This window comes from Macaca mulatta, chromosome 5, assembly GCF_049350105.2.
Source record: "Macaca mulatta isolate MMU2019108-1 chromosome 5, T2T-MMU8v2.0, whole genome shotgun sequence".
NCBI lineage: Eukaryota > Metazoa > Chordata > Mammalia > Primates > Cercopithecidae > Macaca > Macaca mulatta.
In genome coordinates, this window is record NC_133410.1 from 80581889 (window position 1) to 80600508 (window position 18620).

General features: G+C 41.2%; 1 protein-coding gene across 6 annotated transcripts in view; it reads left to right on the forward strand.

The window, feature by feature from the left end:
• The window catches only part of SCFD2 (sec1 family domain containing 2), a 498290-nt gene that overhangs the window by 446213 nt on the left and 33457 nt on the right, over positions 1 to 18620 (forward strand). For all 6 annotated transcript variants that reach the window (XM_078001950.1, XM_078001951.1, XM_001091758.5 and 3 more), the window contains one exon: positions 9241 to 9386. In XM_078001950.1, coding sequence (XP_077858076.1) covers positions 9241 to 9386 — 146 coding nt within the window. The remainder of the gene's footprint in view (positions 1 to 9240; positions 9387 to 18620) is intronic.

Genomic DNA, 18620 nt, shown 5'->3' on the forward strand with positions numbered 1-18620 from the left:
TTCCTCGAGAAGAGCAACTCCAAGACACATAATTGTCAGATTCAGCAAAGTTGAAATGAAGGAAAAAATGTTAAGGGCAGCCAGAGAGAAAGGTCGGGTTACCCACAAAGGGAAGCCCATCAAACTAACAGCAGATCTCTCGGCAGAAACTCTACAAGCCAGAAGAGAGTGGGGGCCAATATTCAACATACTTAAAGAAAAGAATTTTGAACCCAGAATTTCATATCCACCCAAACTAAGTTTCATAAGTGAAGGAGAAATAAAATCCTTTAGAGACAAGCAAATGCTTAGAGATTTTGTCACCACCAGGCCTGCCCTACAAGAGATCCTGAAGGAAGCACTAAACATGGAAAGGAACAACCGGTACCAGCCATTGCAAAAACATGCCAAAATGTAAAGACCATCGATGCTAGGAAGAAACTGCATCAACTAATGAGCAAAATAATGACCTAATATTATCATGACAGGATGAAGTTCACACATAACAATAATAACCTTAAATGTAAATGGACTAAATGGTCCAATTAAAAGACACAGACTGGCAAATTGAATAAAGAGTCAAGACCCATCAGTTTGCTGTATTCAGGAGACCCATCTCACATGCAGAGACACACATAGGCTCAAAATAAAGGGATGGAGGAAGATCTGTCAAGCAAATGGAAAGCAAAAAACAGCGGGGGTTGCAAACCTAGTCTCTGATAAAACAGATGTTAAACCATCAAAGATCAAAAGAGACAAAGAAGACCATTACAAAATGATAAAGGGATCAATTCATCAGGACGAGCTAACTATCCTAAATATATATGCACCCAATACAGGAGTACCTGGATTCATAAAGCAAGTCCTTAGAGACTTACAAAGAGACTTAGGCTCCCATACAATAATAATGGGAGACTTTAACACCCCACTGTCAACATTAGACAGATCAAGGAGACAGAAAGTTAACAAGGATATCCAGCAATTGAATTCAACTCTGCACCAAGAGGACCTAATAGACATCTACAGAACTCTCCACCCCAAATCAACAGAATATACATTCTTCTCAGCACCACATCGCACTTATTCCAAAATTGACCACATAGTTGGAAGTAAAGCACTCCTCAGCAAATGTAAAAGAACAGAAATTATAACAAACTGTCTCTCAGACCATGTACAATCAAACTAGAACCTAGAACTAAGAAACTCAATCAAAACCGCTGAACTACATGGAAACTGAACAACCTGCTCCTGAATGACTACTGGGTACAAAACAAAATGAAGGCAGAAATAAAGATGTTTTTTGAAACCAATGAGAACAAAGATACAACATACCAGAATCTCTGGGACACATTTAAAGCAGCGTGTAGAGGGAAATTTATAGCACTAAATGACCACAAGAGAAAGCAGGAAAGATCTAAAATTGACACCCTAACTTCACAATTAAAAGAATTAGAGAAGCAAGAGCAAACACATTCAAAAGCTGGCAGAAGGTAAGAAATAACTAAGATCAGAGCAGAACTGAAGGAGATAGAGACACAAAAAACCCTCCAAAAAATCAATGAATCCAGGAGTTGGTTTTTTGAAAAGATCAACAAAATTGATAGACCACTAGCAAGACGTATAAAGAAGAAAAGAGAGAAGAATCAAATAGAAGCAATAAAAAATGATAAAGGGGATATCACCACCGACCCCACAGAAATACAAACTACCATCAGAGAATACTATAAACACCTCTACGCAAATAAACTAGAAAACCTAGAAGAAATGGATAATTTCCTGGACACTTACACTCTCCGAAGACTAAACCAGGAAGAAGTTGAATCTATGAATAGACTAATAGCAGGCTCTGAAATTGAGGCAATAATTAATAGTCTACCAACCAAAAAAAGTTCAGGACCAGATGGATTCACAAGCGAATTCTACCAGAGGTACAAGGAGGAGCTGGTACCATTCCTTCTGAAATTATTCCAATCAATAGAAAAAGAGGGAATGCTCCCTAACTCATTTTACGAGGCCAACATCATCCTGATACCAAAGCCTGGCAGAGACAACAAAAAAAAGATGAACATTGATGCAAAAATTCTCAATAAAATACTGGCAAACCGAATCCAGCAGCACATCAAAAAGCTTATCCACCATGATCAAGTGGGCTTCATCCCTGGAATGCAAGGCTGGTTCAACATACGCAAATCAATAAATGTAATCCAGCATATAAACAGAACCAAAGACAAAAACCACATGATTATCTTAACAGATGCGGAAAAGGTCTTTGACAAAATTCAACAGCCCTTCATGCTAAAAACTCTCAATAAATTCGGTATTGATGGAATGTATCTCAAAATATTAAGAGCTATTTATGACTAACCCACAGCCAATATCATACTGAATGGGCAAAAACTGGAAGCATTCCCTTTGAAAACTGGCACAAGACAGGGATGTCCTCTCTCACCACTCCTATTCAACATAGTGTTGGAAGTTCTGGCTAGGGCAATCAGGCAAGAGAAAGAAATAAAGGGTATTCAATTAGGAAAAGAAGAAGTCAAATTGTCCCTGTTTGCAGATGACATGATTGTATATTTAGAAAACCCCAAAATCTCCTTAAGCTGATAAGCAACTTCAGCAAAGTCTCAGAATACAAAATCAATGTGCAAAAATCACAAGCATTCTTATACACCAGTAACAGACAAACAGAGAGCCAAATCATGAATGAACTCCCATTCACAATAGCTTCAAAGAGAATAAAATACCCAGGAATCCAGCTTACAAGGGATGTAAAGGACCTCTTCAAGGAGAACTACAAACCACTGCTCAGTGAAATAAAAGAGGACACAAACAAATGGAAGAACATACCATGCTCATGGATAGGAAGAATCAATATTTTGAAAATGGCCATACTGCCCAAGGTAATTTATAGATTCAATGCCATCCCCATTAAGCTACCAATGACTTTCTTTACAGAATTGGAAAAAACTGCTTTAAAGTTCATATGGAACCAAAAAAGACCCCGCATTGCCAAGACAATCCTAAGCCAAAAGAACAAAGCTCGAGGCATCACGCTATTTGACTTCAAACTATACTACAAGGCTACAGTAACCAAAATAGCATGGTACTGGTACCAAAACAGAGATATAGACCAATGGAACAGAACAGAGCCCTCAGAAATAATACCACACATCTACAGCCATCTGATCTTTGACAAACCTGAGAGAAACAAGAAATGGGGAAAGGATTCCCTATTTAATAAATGGTGCTGGGAAAATTGGCTAGCCATAAGTAGAAAGCTGAAACTGGATCCTTTCCTTATTCTTTATATGAATATTAATTCTAGATGGATTAGAGACTTAAATGTTAGACCGAAAACCATAAAAACCCTAGAAGAAAACCTAGGCAATACCATTCAGGACATAGGCATGGGCAAGGACTTCATGTCTAAAACACCAAAAGCAACAGCAACAAAAGCCAAAATTGACAAATGGCATCTAATTAAACTAAAGAGCTTCTGCACAGCAACAGAAATCAGAGTGAACAGGCAACCTACAGAATGGGAGAACATTTTTTCAATCTACTCATCTGACAAAGGGCTAATATCCAGAACCTACAAAGAACTCAAACAAATTTACAAGAAAAAAAACAAACATCCCCATCAAAAAGTGGGCAAAGGATATGAACAGACACTTCTCAAAAGAAGACATTCATACAGCCAACAGACACATGAAAAAATGCTCATCATCACTCGCCATCAGAGAGATGCAAATCAAAACCACAATGAGATACCATCTCACACCAGTTAGAATGGCAATCTTTAAAAAATCAGGAAACAACAGGTGCTGGAGAGGATGTGGAGAAATAGGAACATTTTTACACTGTTGGTGGGACTGTAAACTGGTTCAACCATTGTAGAAAACAGTGTGGCAGTTCCTCAAGGATCTAGAACTAGATATACCGTTTGACCCAGCCATCCTGTTACTGGGTATATACCCAAAGGATTATAAATCATGCTGCTATAAAGACACATGCACACGTATGTTTATTGCAGCACTATTCACAATAGCAAAGACTTGGATTCAACCCAAATGTCCATCAGTGACAGACTGGATTAAGAAAATGTGGCAGATATACACCATGGAATACTATGCAGCCATAAAAAAGGATGAGTTTGTGTCCTTTGTAGGGACATGGATGCAACTCGAAACCATCATTCTCAGCAAACTACCACAAGAACAGAAAACCAAACACCTCATGTTCTCACTCATAGGTGGGTGAGTTCAATAGACTAAAAAATTAGTCTATTGAACAATGAGATCACTTGGATTCAGGAAGGGGGGCATCACACACTGGGGCCTATTGTGGGGAGGGGGCAGGGGGGAGCGATAGCATTCGGAGATATACCTAATATAAATGACGAGTTAATGGGTGCAGCACACAACATGGCACATGTATACATATGTAACAAACCTGCCCATTGTGCACATGTACCCTAGAACTTAAAGTATAATAATAATAATAAAAGAAAGCAAAATGTAGTCTTTGACAAGACGAACTTTGGAGTTAGACTGCAAGAGTTTGAATCTTAGTTTTACCACATACTGACTGAGTGAGTTTGTGTTACTTCTCTGCGGCTCAGTTTCTCCATCTGCAAAATGAGAATGATAATAGTACCTAGCACATTACGTGCTGTGGAGATTAAATGAGCTAATATGTATAAACTTCTTAGAATAGTTTCTAGCATAGTATGAGCAACTGGTGCTTATATACTACTATTATCACAGAAAATAATTCATCTCATTTAACAGCTTTTGTACCCGTATTCCATCTTATCTATCAATTCAGCATATATTTGGAATGAGCTGCATTCACAGATGAGATCTGGAATTGTGGGAGGCAGCATACATGGAGAAGTTCAGGTCTGCAATCAGGGATATTTGAACCCTGGCTCTGTTGGGAATAGTGATGTGATATTCTTGTATAAGTCATTTATCCTGACTGATCCATATTTCTAAAAGGTGTGTGTATGTAACTTTCATTATAGGGTTTGGAAAAATAAATGTAAATCCCTCTTTTGGTGAAGATTGATGTGATTATGAAAAATGCTTAAAGACTGATAAAAATGAGTCACCTTTGGCTCAGTATCATATAACATATATGTTATATCATAAAACATATATATCATAGAACTTTGAGGATGATAGACAAATTGGAGAGGGTTAATGGTTTGGACAGAAATTGCCCATGTACAGTTGGCTTGAAAAATAGACATAATTGACTATTTTTCAGCAAGGTTGACTATATTTGTGAATTTAAGACTTTACATTTTCCTTCCAGCAGTTTCTTAACAGTCTTATTTTTCTGTTGGGTTCATTTGAGTTCAATTTACCAGTAGTAACCTGTAAACACTTCTGTCAGACAACCTGCTCCACAGTTGATCTAAATCTCTGCAATTACACAGCCTATGATTAATTAATGTCAAGGTATAATCCAAAATTTTCATGTATAATCTAGAATTTTAAGTAAATGCTGTATAATCTAGTAGATGATTCTATTCCACCTAGCCTAATGAATGAATATCATACTTCTCATATTCCAAAAAATTGCAATAGACCATATGGAAAATGGATGGCTCTTTCTGTTCTATAGAAAATGAATTACTTTAAATAAAAAAATTAGTCTATTTAGCTGGATTGACTTTTAGAGAAACTGAAAAACTTTGCATGATATTACAACTAGTAGCGTTTTTTTCTTCTTGTTTTTGTGCCTTTTTAAATTTGAAAAAGTAGTACATAGTACACAACTCCTAGATATAATTGATTCAGTTTCTCACATCTTAAATGGCTGAGCCTAGGGATTGAAGGAAAGAAGCCACATGTTGAGTGAGAAGCCATAACCTCCCAGGGTTTATTCTGACTGGTGATTGCCTAAAGCATAAGCTAGTGCATTTCAACTGAAGTGTGATGCCAACAGCAAGCACGGTATGGTATCAATCAATGCTCTGTACCTGTAGCTCTAAACTTGCCTTGGTTATGAACTCTTTAAGAATCAAGAGGGAATTATAGACATGCTTCCCATAAAACTACACATTTTCTTCTTTCCTCAAAGCTTGGCACAGAATTCCAGGAGGCTCCCATGAACTTCCTGAATCCCTTCTTTCTCCCCTTTCCCCCTAGTCCCCTGCAGTCTATGAATCCCATGTGTGTAGGGTCCACTGACGTGAGGAGGCATCCTCTCACTGAGCTTGACCACACTTTTATTTATTTATTTATTTGTTTGTTTGTTTATTTATTTATTTATGTGAGATTCAGTCTCGCTGTGGTCACCCAGGCTGGAGTGCTGTGGCACGATCTCAGCTCACTGCAACGTCCACCTCTCAGGCTCAAGCAATTCTCATTCCTCAGCCTCCCAAGTAGCTGGGATTATATGCGGCCTGTCACTATGCCCAGCTAATTTCTGTATTTTTTTTTTTTTTTTTTTTTTTTGAGGCGGAGTTTCGCTCTGTCTCCCAGGCTGGAGTGCAGTGGCCAGATCTCAGCGCACTGCAAGCTCCGCCTCCCGGGTTTATGCCATTCTCCTGCCTCAGCCTCCCGAGTAGCTGGGACTACAGGCGCCCGCCACCTCGCCCGGCTAGTTTTTTTTGTATTTTTTAGTAGAGACGGGGTTTCACCATGTTAGCCAGGATGGTCTCGATTTCCTGACCTCGTGATCCGCCCGTCTCGGCCTCCCAAAGTGCTGGGATTACAGGCTTGAGCCACCGCGCCCGGCCATTTCTGTATTTTTTGTAGAGACAGGGTTTCACCGTGTTGGCCAGGCTCATCTTGAACTCCTGACCTCAAGTGATCCACTCACCCCGGCCTTCCAAAGTGCTGGGATTACAGGTGTGAGCCACCACGTACAGCCTGATTTTTTTTAATGGTAATGGGTTGGACTTTTCTGGAAACCAGGAGATGAAGACTAATCAGAGGCTTTTGCCCATCCTTTAAGAGTTATTACATACAATGTCACACCGTAACTGAGAGTACAAGCTCAGCTTCTCATGTGCCACCTCGCTGTGTCTGATGCAGCTGGATTCTTTTGGATGCTTCTATGTATGTTAGATTCATTCTATTTTAGTTTAAGCTTGTTTGAATCTACCTCTACTCCCTAAAAACTGTTTCTCTTATTGTCAAAATCAACACGTGTCCTCACTTTACATCTACTAGGATAGCTATAATTAAGAAGATAGCTAATAATAAGCATTGGTTAGGTGTAGAGAAATTGAAACCCTCTTACACTGCTGGTGGGAATGTAAAATAGTGCAATCATTTTGGAAAACAGCCTAGCACTTCTCCAAAGGGTAAACACAAAGTTACCATATGACCAGCTGTTCTACTCCTAGGTATATACCCAAGAGAAATGAAAATGTATGTCCACACAAAAACATGTACATGTAAAACTAGCAGCATTACTCATGATAACCAAAAGGCAAAAACAACCCAAATGTCCATTAACCAATGAGTCGATGTGTAAAATATGCTATTTCCATATTCCATATACATGAATATCCTATATACAGTGAAATATTAGTAGGCAATAAGAAATGAAGTACTAATGTTACAACTTGGATGAACCCTGAAAACATTATGGTAAGTGAAAGAAGACAGTCACAAAAGACTACACATTCTGTCATTCTATTTGTATGAAATGTCCAGAATAGGTAAATCCATAGAGACAAAGCACATTAGGGATTGCCAGGGGCTGGAGAGGGGAGAAATTGGGGGTGACTGCTAACAAGTATGGGGTTTCTTGTTGGGGTGACACAGTGTTCTAAAATTGTGGTGGTGATGGTGGTGGTTAAACTCTGTGAATATACTAAAAGCTTTGAATTATACACTTTAAATGGGTAACTGTATAGTATATGAATTATATCTCAATAAAGCCATTACTAAAAAAATAAAGCCAGACCTGTCTTCAAATCACTAGTGTCTTGAGACAAGGATTTGGGTGCGAATACTGAATTTGGAAAGATATCCCAAAGCACAGTCAGGAGGTAGGGAAGTGAGACGGGGGAGGAGGGAAAGCCACTAATGGGGGTATTAATCGGTGAGTTGATGTTGTGGGCAGTGGGTGCTCCATCCTTCTGGGGCCCCTCAGAAAGGCTGTGCAGACCACAGCTCAGAATTACTCCTCCACGGGAAAAGAAAATGGGATTATTTCTATGAGTGTGGACTCCCCGGCACTCCCAGCCTGCCACATATACAAGCCAAACATGCTCCTACGTCAGAGAAAGCCCTTAGACAAGAAGAGGCAGAGGCAGAGAGAGACAGACAGACGGACTGACTGCCTGACATGCAGGTACTGAGGTAGGAAGCATCAGAATACACGGAAACTTTACCACTCCTGCAGGGGATACCCAGGGTGACTGAGCGGGTATGGGCAGGGCCTTGTCAGTCCTTCACACACCTGCTTTCAGGGGTGTTACTTAACCTGCACCTCAGTCCCCTTATTCTGAAAATGGAGAAGACAATAGTTCCTGCCGCATACGGATGATGTGACGATTAATGAGTTAATGTAGCTGATGTATTTGGGAGAGGTAAGAAGACGTATTTTTAATATTTTCCTGTTTTTTTTTTAACTTATCCATGATCGTGTCTCTTCTGAATGAGCTTCTAACAAAGCAGAGAATACGTTCTTCTAAGTTTGAAAAAGAAACAGAAGGTTGCAGAAAACCGTCTTGTTAAGTCCCCCTGCGTTTGATCAGCTTTGAATGGCTGCCGTCTGAAATGTGCCGCGTGCTTTGTTAACACATTAGACAGATGCCCGTTGCAGTGAGTTCTGTCCCTGGAGCAACACTGTGATCTTCCTCATTCTTGCTGTCCTGCTTTATGGGAACTGTTGGTGGGATTCAAGCAAGCGAGTTTGATCATAACAGTCTCTTGTACTTTCCTTTGCATCTCCTCGTATTTTCCCAAAGTTGTGTTCCGGGGATTATGGGCCCTGGGAGCTTGCTTTCTGTGAAATGTCTGCAGTCTAGGGATGGAAGCCAGTGGCTGCAATCCCAGGCAATTTTGAGTTCCACTTCTGTCAAAGGCATTTATACTCAGTTTGCTTCATTGCTCGTGGACGATTGCAACAGGCCAGTTGGTAAACAGCCAGGGGAAAACAGGGTAAATAATAATAATAATAATAATGAAAAAAATAAAACCTCCCAACTGCATTACATCGAGCTCAAGCTATCATGATGAAAACTTAAAAGATTTACTCACTCAAGAAAATATCTCTGGATTTTTTCAGACTGGGACTCTTCAATTAACCTAACATTTCACAAATCCAGAATTGCTGTGGATAAACTCTTTACTTCACTTCGGGATATTGCTGGAGCTCGGAATCTCATGAAACAGTTTAAGTCTGTATATGTTCCTGGAAATCATACCCACCAGGCAAGTATATACGCTTTAAAGTAACCTTCTAATCTGTTGTACTTCTAGGATTCAGAGACTATAACTACAAGAAAAGGTTCCCTTTTAACCTCCCTAAAATCAAAGGTTTGTTCCAGATAAACTCCAAGTTGTCTTTTAGTTCAGAGTTTCGGGTCCCATGGAATCTGAAAGCCTCTCAATTCATTTATGTCCCAGGCTTGATACGGTGGGATGAGGACTGAGTTGGGAGTCAGCCACGGCTTTCTAACTGTGGGTCTGTCGTAGACTGATTCTATAGCCTTCTGCAAGTCCCTTCTCTCCTCTGGGACCCAGTGACTACAAGTACCAAATGAGGGGCTGGCCTTAGAGGATTCCCAAGTTTCTGGATCTAACCAGTCCATAAATATTTTGAACAAGTAGAATAATGAAAAACACCTAATAATGTTACAACAAGGGAAAAAGTTTGTGATGAAAACATGTGTTATTTAAAATTCCTCCACTGCTTTCAAAGGAGCGCAGGAGGACCTGAAAAGAATGTTTTTTGACCATTGAGTAAGAAGATGTTATCAAGATTAAGGGGTAATTGTTGTGTAAAAACTCAGAGGGGGAAAGTACATAGAAGATCCAAAGGGAAGCTTAAGCAATAAGGAAAGGTTAGAGCCATTGAGGCTGGGAGTCTTTGTTGGACAAGGTAGGAGACAGAACTAAGGTTCCTGGTGGTCAAAGATGAGCTCTCAGAGAAGAACAAATGTTTCTGATGGAAAAGATAACTATTTTATATAAATAGATATCCATCCATCTATTTTATATAAATAAATAAATAAAACCTTTAGTAAAATCAACTTTATTCGTTAAGGCTTTTTGGAGAGCTGCATGTGCTGTTAGTGGGGAGGAGTTCAGCTTCAGGGTGCCGATTCTTTAAGGGAGACTTGAGCTAATGTTACCCACTGCAGCCTAGCACAATCCAGATTCTTCCTCCAGTATCCTGTATGTGTTTGGGAGCTGATACCTGAAGAGCGCTTCTACATTGGATTTTTACTTTGATTGCCAAAAGTTATGCCAGGGAGGCATTATTATTCCAAGATCCAGGAAGGCCAAGTAACGTGCCACAGGCATGCAGATGGCCAGGGGCGGATGCCAGATCTTTGCTGCCAGCCCAAAACCTCTTCCCCGACTATAATATGGTTCTCATGGAGATTCTAGAAGTGTTGATTGATGGTGCCGATGGTCATCTGAAGTCACCTACCAAGATACTGAAGACCTTAGAAACTGTCACTCTGCTTAGAAACATAAAGATTTTCACCCTTTACTCAAAGATCTGAGAATGCCACGGCCACAAAATACAGATAAAATCACTCCAATAATCATATGTAGTTTTGTCATTTTAAAAAATCAGCGATCTTAAATACTATAATGTGGCCTAGTTCCAAAAGACATGCTAGAACTAGTGATATATGATGCATTGAGACCAAAAATGTCAAGAAGCAAGTGGCTGGTGTAGTTGGCAAAGAGAAAATAAACCACTGAATGAATGAGGTATTTTCCATTTTATGTCATCCGGGTGACTGATTGGCCAACTTCACGTAAACATGGATTAGCTCTGTATCTTCGCACGATAAGGACAATGATGAGTTTCTTAGACCTCATCTCCTTGCTGCCAACGCTGCCGTGTCTCCAGGCCTCAAAACCCTGTCCTGCGGCAGTGGCCTTTGGAAAATGGAGTTTCCCTTTGTTCTATATGTCCCCCGTTACAAGAGTCAATAACGTCAGCACCCTCCCAACAATCCTAAGCATCAGTGAGTGGGAAGTGAGGTGGAGGTAGGGTAATGTGTGTACATTGGGGGGGATTACATAAGTAATGATGCAGACACATGGTGAAATGCTGTGCAACCATTACGACAAATGGAATAGACCTAGATCTGCTGAGCAGGGTGTGTGTTTGAATCCTTGGCTCAGGGTCCACTTCTTGAGGAGCTCAAACTGAAACAGAGCTGAAACTGAAACAAAATGATCAATTGGGTGGCAGTGGGGGGACATGTAGGTCATTCTGTAAAGCATTATTCTATTTTTATAAAAATAGAATAAAATAAATATTTCATAGGTATATATATTTAATGTCTTTAAAATTTAGGAAAAATTTATAATGGTTACCTTATGGTGGATGTGTAGGGTTGGATGGGTAAGGAGAAACACTGATTTCTTGCTTTATTTTTACATATTCTATATACATGACATTTTTTAATGGGGTTATGGGTAATTTTTACCTCTCTGGGTTTTTCAGTGTTTTTCAAATTTAAAATATTTTTAAATTACAGATGTAAGCCTTGTGAGAACAGGGATATTTTTATGGGTTTTGTTCACTGCCATATCCTCAGTACCTAGAGTGGCATCTGTCACATAGTGGATGCTTAATAAATATTTGTTAGGTGCATCTTAAGTACAATATATATATATCTTTATTACAGATCAGGGGATTTATTGGGACACAAAATATGCATACATAGGAAAGTACAAGTGTCCAGATTAGACTCAGAGTCCAGCTGTGTGTCCGGTTTTTAAAAAATAGTCCTTGGCTGAACAATCTTCTGTTTATCCCGTCTCCCAATTTGGTCCTCAGCCCTGTGGCTCCAGAAGAAATCTGTGCTTTCTACCCAGCTCCATGCTATCTCCAGACAGAATCTGATTGAGATGTCCTGGGCTCCCCGGTCACATGGGAGAGCACTAGCTGACCTGGCCCTGGGTTTCTGTTCCAGGTCTGACCTATGCTGCACATTAGGCTCTAGGCCTTGGGCCCCCACTGGCCCCACCTTCCCTCCCAGTGGCCCTCGCTCCTGCTGTGATGCACATGCACTAGTCTCAGAGCCACTCCTGTTTCCCTTGCTAGGACTAGAGGCACCCCTTATTTTAATCTTTATCCATTACCCCTTTAGGAAAATGTGTCAGTCACAGTTCAGATGCACAAAACAGACACCATCTAGTCATTTTAAGGAGAAGGTGTCCCAACTGTGTTACATCGAGCATATAAAATCTCTAGAGGGGTCAGAGGAGTGGGATCTGTACTAGACCTCCAGAAATAAATCCCAGAACATCACCACAGGCCTGGCCCTCCCGGGCAGCCAGGACCTTTTCACAGCCTGGAGAGTGGGGGCAATGGGATCAAGAGGCAACCACAGAAGCTCTTGCCTTAAGGAACATGTCACCAAGACTGGAGACAGCGCCTGTCTTTGATCACCATGGTATCTGCATGGGCTAGCTCAGTGCTTGCCACCTAGTAGGTGAGTAGATGGATGGCTAGATGGATCCTAGACTGTACATGCTATCTAGAATGGCATTTCTTACATTTTTAATTCTTAGTGAGAGGGAACTTAGCACAGAGGATAACAGAACAGATTTTCAAGCCAGAGCATCGGGGTTCACAGCCCAGCTGTCCCCTCTGCTAACTGTGTGACCTTAGGCAAGCGACTTCACTTCTCTGTGCCTGGTTCCTACTCTCTAAGAAGGAGCTAATAATAGTAGCTCTCTCATAAAAATGCTCTAACGATTTGGTGAATTAATACATGCAAAACTCTTAGAACACGCTGAGTGCAGTGGTTCACACCTGTAATCCCAGCTACTGGGGAGGCTGAGGTGAAAGAGTAACTTGAGGCTAGGAGTTCAAGACTAGCCTGGGAAACACAGCAAGACTCTATCTCTAAAAACATTCTTAAATTTTAAAAAATTAGCCGGGCGCGGTGGCTCAAGCCTGTAATCCCAGCACTTTGGGAGGCCGAGACGGGCGGATCACGAGGTCAGGAGATCGAGACCATCCTGGCTAACACGGTGAAACCCCGTCTCTACTACAAAATACAAAAAAACTAGCCGGGCGAGGTGGCGGGCGCCTGTAGTCCCGGCTACTCGGGAGGCTGAGGCAGGAGAATGGCATAAACCTGGGAGACAGAGCTTGCAGTGAGCTGAGATCTGGCCACTGTACTCCAGCCTGGGTGACAGAGCGAGACTCCGTCTCAAAAAAAAATAAATAAATAAAATAAAAAATTAGCTGGGTGTGGTGGCAGGCACCTGTAATCCCAGCTACTAGGGAGGCTAAGGCAAAAGGATCACTTAAGCCCAGGAGTTCTAGGCTGCAGTGAGCTATTATTGTGCTACTGTACTCTAGCCTGGGCAAGAGTGATACCCCTTCTCAAAAACAAAAAAGACAAAACTTCTTAGCATAGTATCTGACATCCAGACAGAACTATGTAAGTATTTGCTATCATAGCCATTGTCACAGTAAAGAACAAAAGAGACGCTTTCTTCATCCTCTTTTGCAACATTTTAGCTTTTCCTTTGTTAGGACATGGGCTACACAGAAAGGGTGTCTTTCAAAAGCTAAGTGTCCTGTTAGCTGCTGTGGGGCAGAAGGTTTATTGCTGACACCTATTTATTTTAAAAGGTTGGGTTTGTTGGTCACTTATGTAGACTGGAAACCTAAGCCCCCAACTGTGCCTGTACAGAAAGTCTTTTGTTTCTCTCTTTGAGACGGAGTCTTACTCTGTCGCCCAGGCTGGAGTGCAGAGGCGCAATCTCAACTGACTGCAACCTCAGCTTCCCAGATTCAAGCAATTCTCATGCCTCAGCCTCCCAAGTAGCTGGGACTACAGGTGCATGCCATCATGCCTGGCTAATTTTTTTTTTTTTTTTTTTTTTTTTTTTTTTTTTTTTTTTTTTTGTATTTTTAGTAGAGACAGGGTTTCGCCATGTTGGCCAGGCTGGTCTTGAACTCCTGACCTCAGGTGATCTGCCCACCTCGGCCTCCCAAAGTGCTGGGATTACAGGCATGAGCCACTGTGCCTGGCCACAGAAAGTCTTCTTGCCCTTCCATTTCTTACTGCAAATGCTCAGTTTAATGAAAGGTTTAATCTCCCCACTAAATGCCACAGTGTGTGATGCGATGCCATTCCTCAGCTGCAACACCAGGAGGGTATTAGGCAGATGTCTCAGGGCAGGGAGCTTATACGGGGCTTTCAGACAAAATACTATATGGCTTTCACATGGCTTACCTTGGCATGCATCTCAAAGAGCAGGGCTGAGCTGCAGAAAACCTTCCACAGACGCATACTGTACTTTATGCCTCCAGCATGTTGAACAAGAGCATTTCGAACCAGCAGTGCCTAAGAAGGCTTGATTAATCTTGTGCCCAGTGAAATATGGCTCTCTGAACAGGCTTTAGGCCTGGCCTCTTTTGTCAGCAATCCCCAGCCCTGGCCTCCAGCTGTTCTTTTCCAAGTGCTAAGTTCTGTTCCTCCTCCTGATTCTTTCTAATAGACCTGCTAGCATCCTTTCTGAAGGAATCAGCGTGGCATAGGACTAAACTGAGGGCCAGGAAACTAGGCTCTGTCCTGAGTCTACTTCTAATTGGCTGTGTGAACTCAGGCAAACGTGTTAATGTGTTTGGGCTTCGCCTTCCTCATATTGAGTTGAAGGGGCTATACTCAAATTTTTAAAAACGAATTTGCTCCTGGATTGAAGCATGGATGGATGGATGGGTGGATGGATGGATGGATGGATGGATGAATAGACAGACAAATGAACCATTTTAAAATCGACAAATACATTGTTTGCTTTAAGAAGATGAAAGGAGAAAAAACAGTCATCGTATAGCAAAAAATAAAAATAAATGAGCCATGGATTAGTCAAAGCCATGAGCAATTTCGAACAGATGTTTTCTGTGCTGTCTTGAGTTGAAACAAAATGAACACCCTCCCAGTAAGCCTGGTTTTTCTGAGAGGCTGGTTGTTTAGAGTCAATTTTGCAGAAAAGGGAGAAGCAAGCATCTTCACTAGCAGAACTGAGGAGGCCCCAGCAACGAGCAAAAACAAGGTCAGCAGCCCCGGCTGACAGAGATGTGACTGTGGCTACAACTGGGTTTTCTTGGAAACTGCTATCCTAGGTCATTTTTAAGGTGCACCAAATTCAAGATGTTGTAGTTACACTACTTTCTCAAGATTGTATCTGACTTATTATATATTATGTCAGGAACTGCTGCTATACTCACTGCTTTTCCTCAAGAGCTAACATTTAAGTCAACAAAAGAATCTTCCAGACTCACCACACAGTATGTTCACCCCAAAAGAGTAACAGAGACATTGACACAAGTATTTTAGTTATCGCATTTTACTTAAATGTGATATTTTTTAAAGATTCATTTTTTGAAACTTCAACTATTCCATGTGTATCAGCCATCAGGGGGTCTCTTTACGATCTACCAAGCTATCAGGCCAGCCTCATGAGGCCCTCATACAGGGCCATGATATGACCTTCATGGGCCCCGTTTTTTGTAAAAATAAAAAAGTAGTAAAAAGTATATGGTACAATTGCATTGGTGTAAAAATAAATGCATTAATATTACATATGAAAACATCACTTTCACCTTAAAGTATTTTTTCTTCTGATTAAAAAAAAATGCATTTTCATGGGCCCTCAAAAGGAATGTGGGCCCAAGGCACTATATGTTTGTATCTAACAAATAAGTCAGCTCTGTAGTCATGGCTCCCACTTGACACAAGTGTGCCCAAGACGGGAACGTAGCTCCCCATCAGGGGAGCTTCAGGCATTCTTCCTTGGAGTCGTCCTTGTGACCATCCATGAAGCTTGAAGCAGTCCACACAGCTACTGAGGAGTTACTTGGGCTGGTTTCAAGGTGACAGCTCAGGAGTGAGAGAGCTAGATTCACAGGGGATGAATACACAAGTCCCCTGACTTAAAATCCTCGTATCCTGTAGGAGCTAATTTCTCTGTAAGAACTCCACAGACGGGCCGGGCGCGGTGGCTCAAGCCTGTAATCCCAGGACTTTGGGAGGCCGAGATGGGCGGATCACGAGGTCAGGAGATCGAGACCATCCTGGCTAACACGGTGAAACCCCGTCTCTACTAAAAAAAAAAATACAAAAAAAAACTAGCTGGGCGTGGTGGCGGGCGCCTGTAGTCCCAGCTACTCGGGAGGCTGAGGCAGGAGAATGGCGTGAACCCGGGAGGCGGAGCTTGCAGTGAGCTAAGATCTGGCCACTGCACTCCAGCCCGGGCGGCAGAGAAAGACTCCGTCTCAAAAAAAAAAAAAAAAAAAACTCCACAGACACAGCTTCCAGCACTCTTCCAAGGGACATGTCCAATTATTATTCAAGAGTCGTTATACTCAGAGAAGCCTAAAGCTCTGGCTTTCTATCAAATATTTATAGTTCTTCCAGTTTAATGCAATTTACCAACCAGGGGTCATTTTTGTCATAAGCAATCTTGCCTGGCTACATAGTTCGACATTCTTCCTTTATCAGGTTTCCAGGGAAACAGAGAGAAAAAGTTAACCAAAGGTTAAATTCTTATGTAGAAGGGAAAAGGGTTTAATAATCTATTACCTACAACCTGCAGCTTGCCAGTTGTTAAAGAAATATTTACACTAATGTTCCAATCAAAACTTAACAGGGTGTCTATGGCAGAGACCATGCTGTGTATTCCCAAAACTCCATTGCCTTTTCTTCTGGGGCAAATAGACTACTTTTTCCAGGTTCCCTTGTAGAATTGTAGAATCCAGGTTCCCAATGAACTGTGGTGGAAGTGATACATATCACTTTAGGACTGGACCCATAAAATCTCTGGAAATCCTTCATACTCTCTCTCTCATTCATCATCTGCTGATAAGAGGCAAAGTCTTCAGTGTAGGATTCGAATGCTCTAAGAAATGGTGTAGCACAGTGGTGCCCAACCTTTCTGTCACCAGGGACCTGTTTCGTGGAAGGCACCAGGCGGTGCAGGGTGGGGGGTTGTGGTTTCAGGATGATTCAAGCACATTGCTTTTATTGTGCACTTTATTTCTGTTATTACATTGTGATATATAATGAAATAATTATATAACTCACCATAATATAGAATCAGTGGGAGAGGTTAGCTTGTTTTACTGAAACTAGACAGTCCTGTCTATGGGTGATGGGAGTCAGAGACAGTGACAGGCCATCAGACGTTAGATTTTCATAAGGAGCATGCAACCTAGAACCCTCACATGTGCAGTTCACAATAGGGTTTGTGCTCCTAGGAGAATCTAGTGCCATCACTGACATGACAGGAGGCAGAACTCAGGTGGTAATTTAAGTGACGGGAAGCAGCTGTAAATACTGATGAAGCTCCGCTCATTCACCCACACCCATTCCTCCTGCTGTGTGGCCCGGTTCCTAACAGGCCACGAACCAGTAGCGGTCCATGGCCTGGGGTTGGGGACTCCTGGTGTAGCAGGAACCTGGGTCTCTGAATGATTGGGCAGGGCACAGATCTCCTACTGCCAGCCCACACTGGATGTGATATAAGCAATAAATCAATGACCAGCAAGAAAAGGAAAGAACAAATTTTTCTGAGTTTTTCATTCCTCTCCCAATCTCCCAAAAAGGTGAACTGGCAGAGAGTGTTTGATCAGAAAAACTAAATTTCTATAGTTTACCCTCTTAATATGGAGACAAACTATATGGCTAATCTCTCCTCTGGCCCTTCCTAGCACATGAGAGAATCTTTGAGTACGGCACCAGAGAAACCACATCTGTCTCCATTATCACCACCTTCTACAGGGTCCTGTGCTGAGAAGTGATTCATTCCTGGCTGAGTAGAAGATTTCGTGGAAGTCAGAGGGTTCCCATCTAAGAAATCATTGCCAAGCAGTTCATTCTAACCAGATTTCAGTGACATGATTTAGGGCACAAAATGGTCCAAACTAAGTGGCTGAGAGACAGAAACCAAAGGTTCTCCTCATTAAAAACTTAACTGGAAATTTTTTTCGTTAAGAAGACACAAGTACTGTTTCGTGCCTGAGAAAGTCATTACCAAATTGTGCTCTCTGAATACACAATGTTATCCAGTTGTTCTGTACTTAGTTCTTTCAGTAGAAAATTTAGAGGGTTTTTTCCCCGCATATTCCCATTCAAGTAGGAAAACCTATCAACTTCTCTATAAATTAATATTTACATCATTTACTATGCTTTTGGTTACAATTAAAAATAGGTAAAGAAAAAAGTTCTAAAAAGCTGAAACAAGATAGGTAATTTTTTTCTGCCTTTCTAGCCCCTGATTCTTGCCCCTCTCCTTTTTTCCCATTTATGTATTTTTTTAAAATCTTAATGCTTTTAGGTAAAATATTAAACCAGAGTGTCCCTCTCATCCTCTACGGCATTGTTTTAATGGAATAAATACATTTTAGAATAAATTTTTACAATGTTCATTATCTCATCTTTTCTGTTAATATCT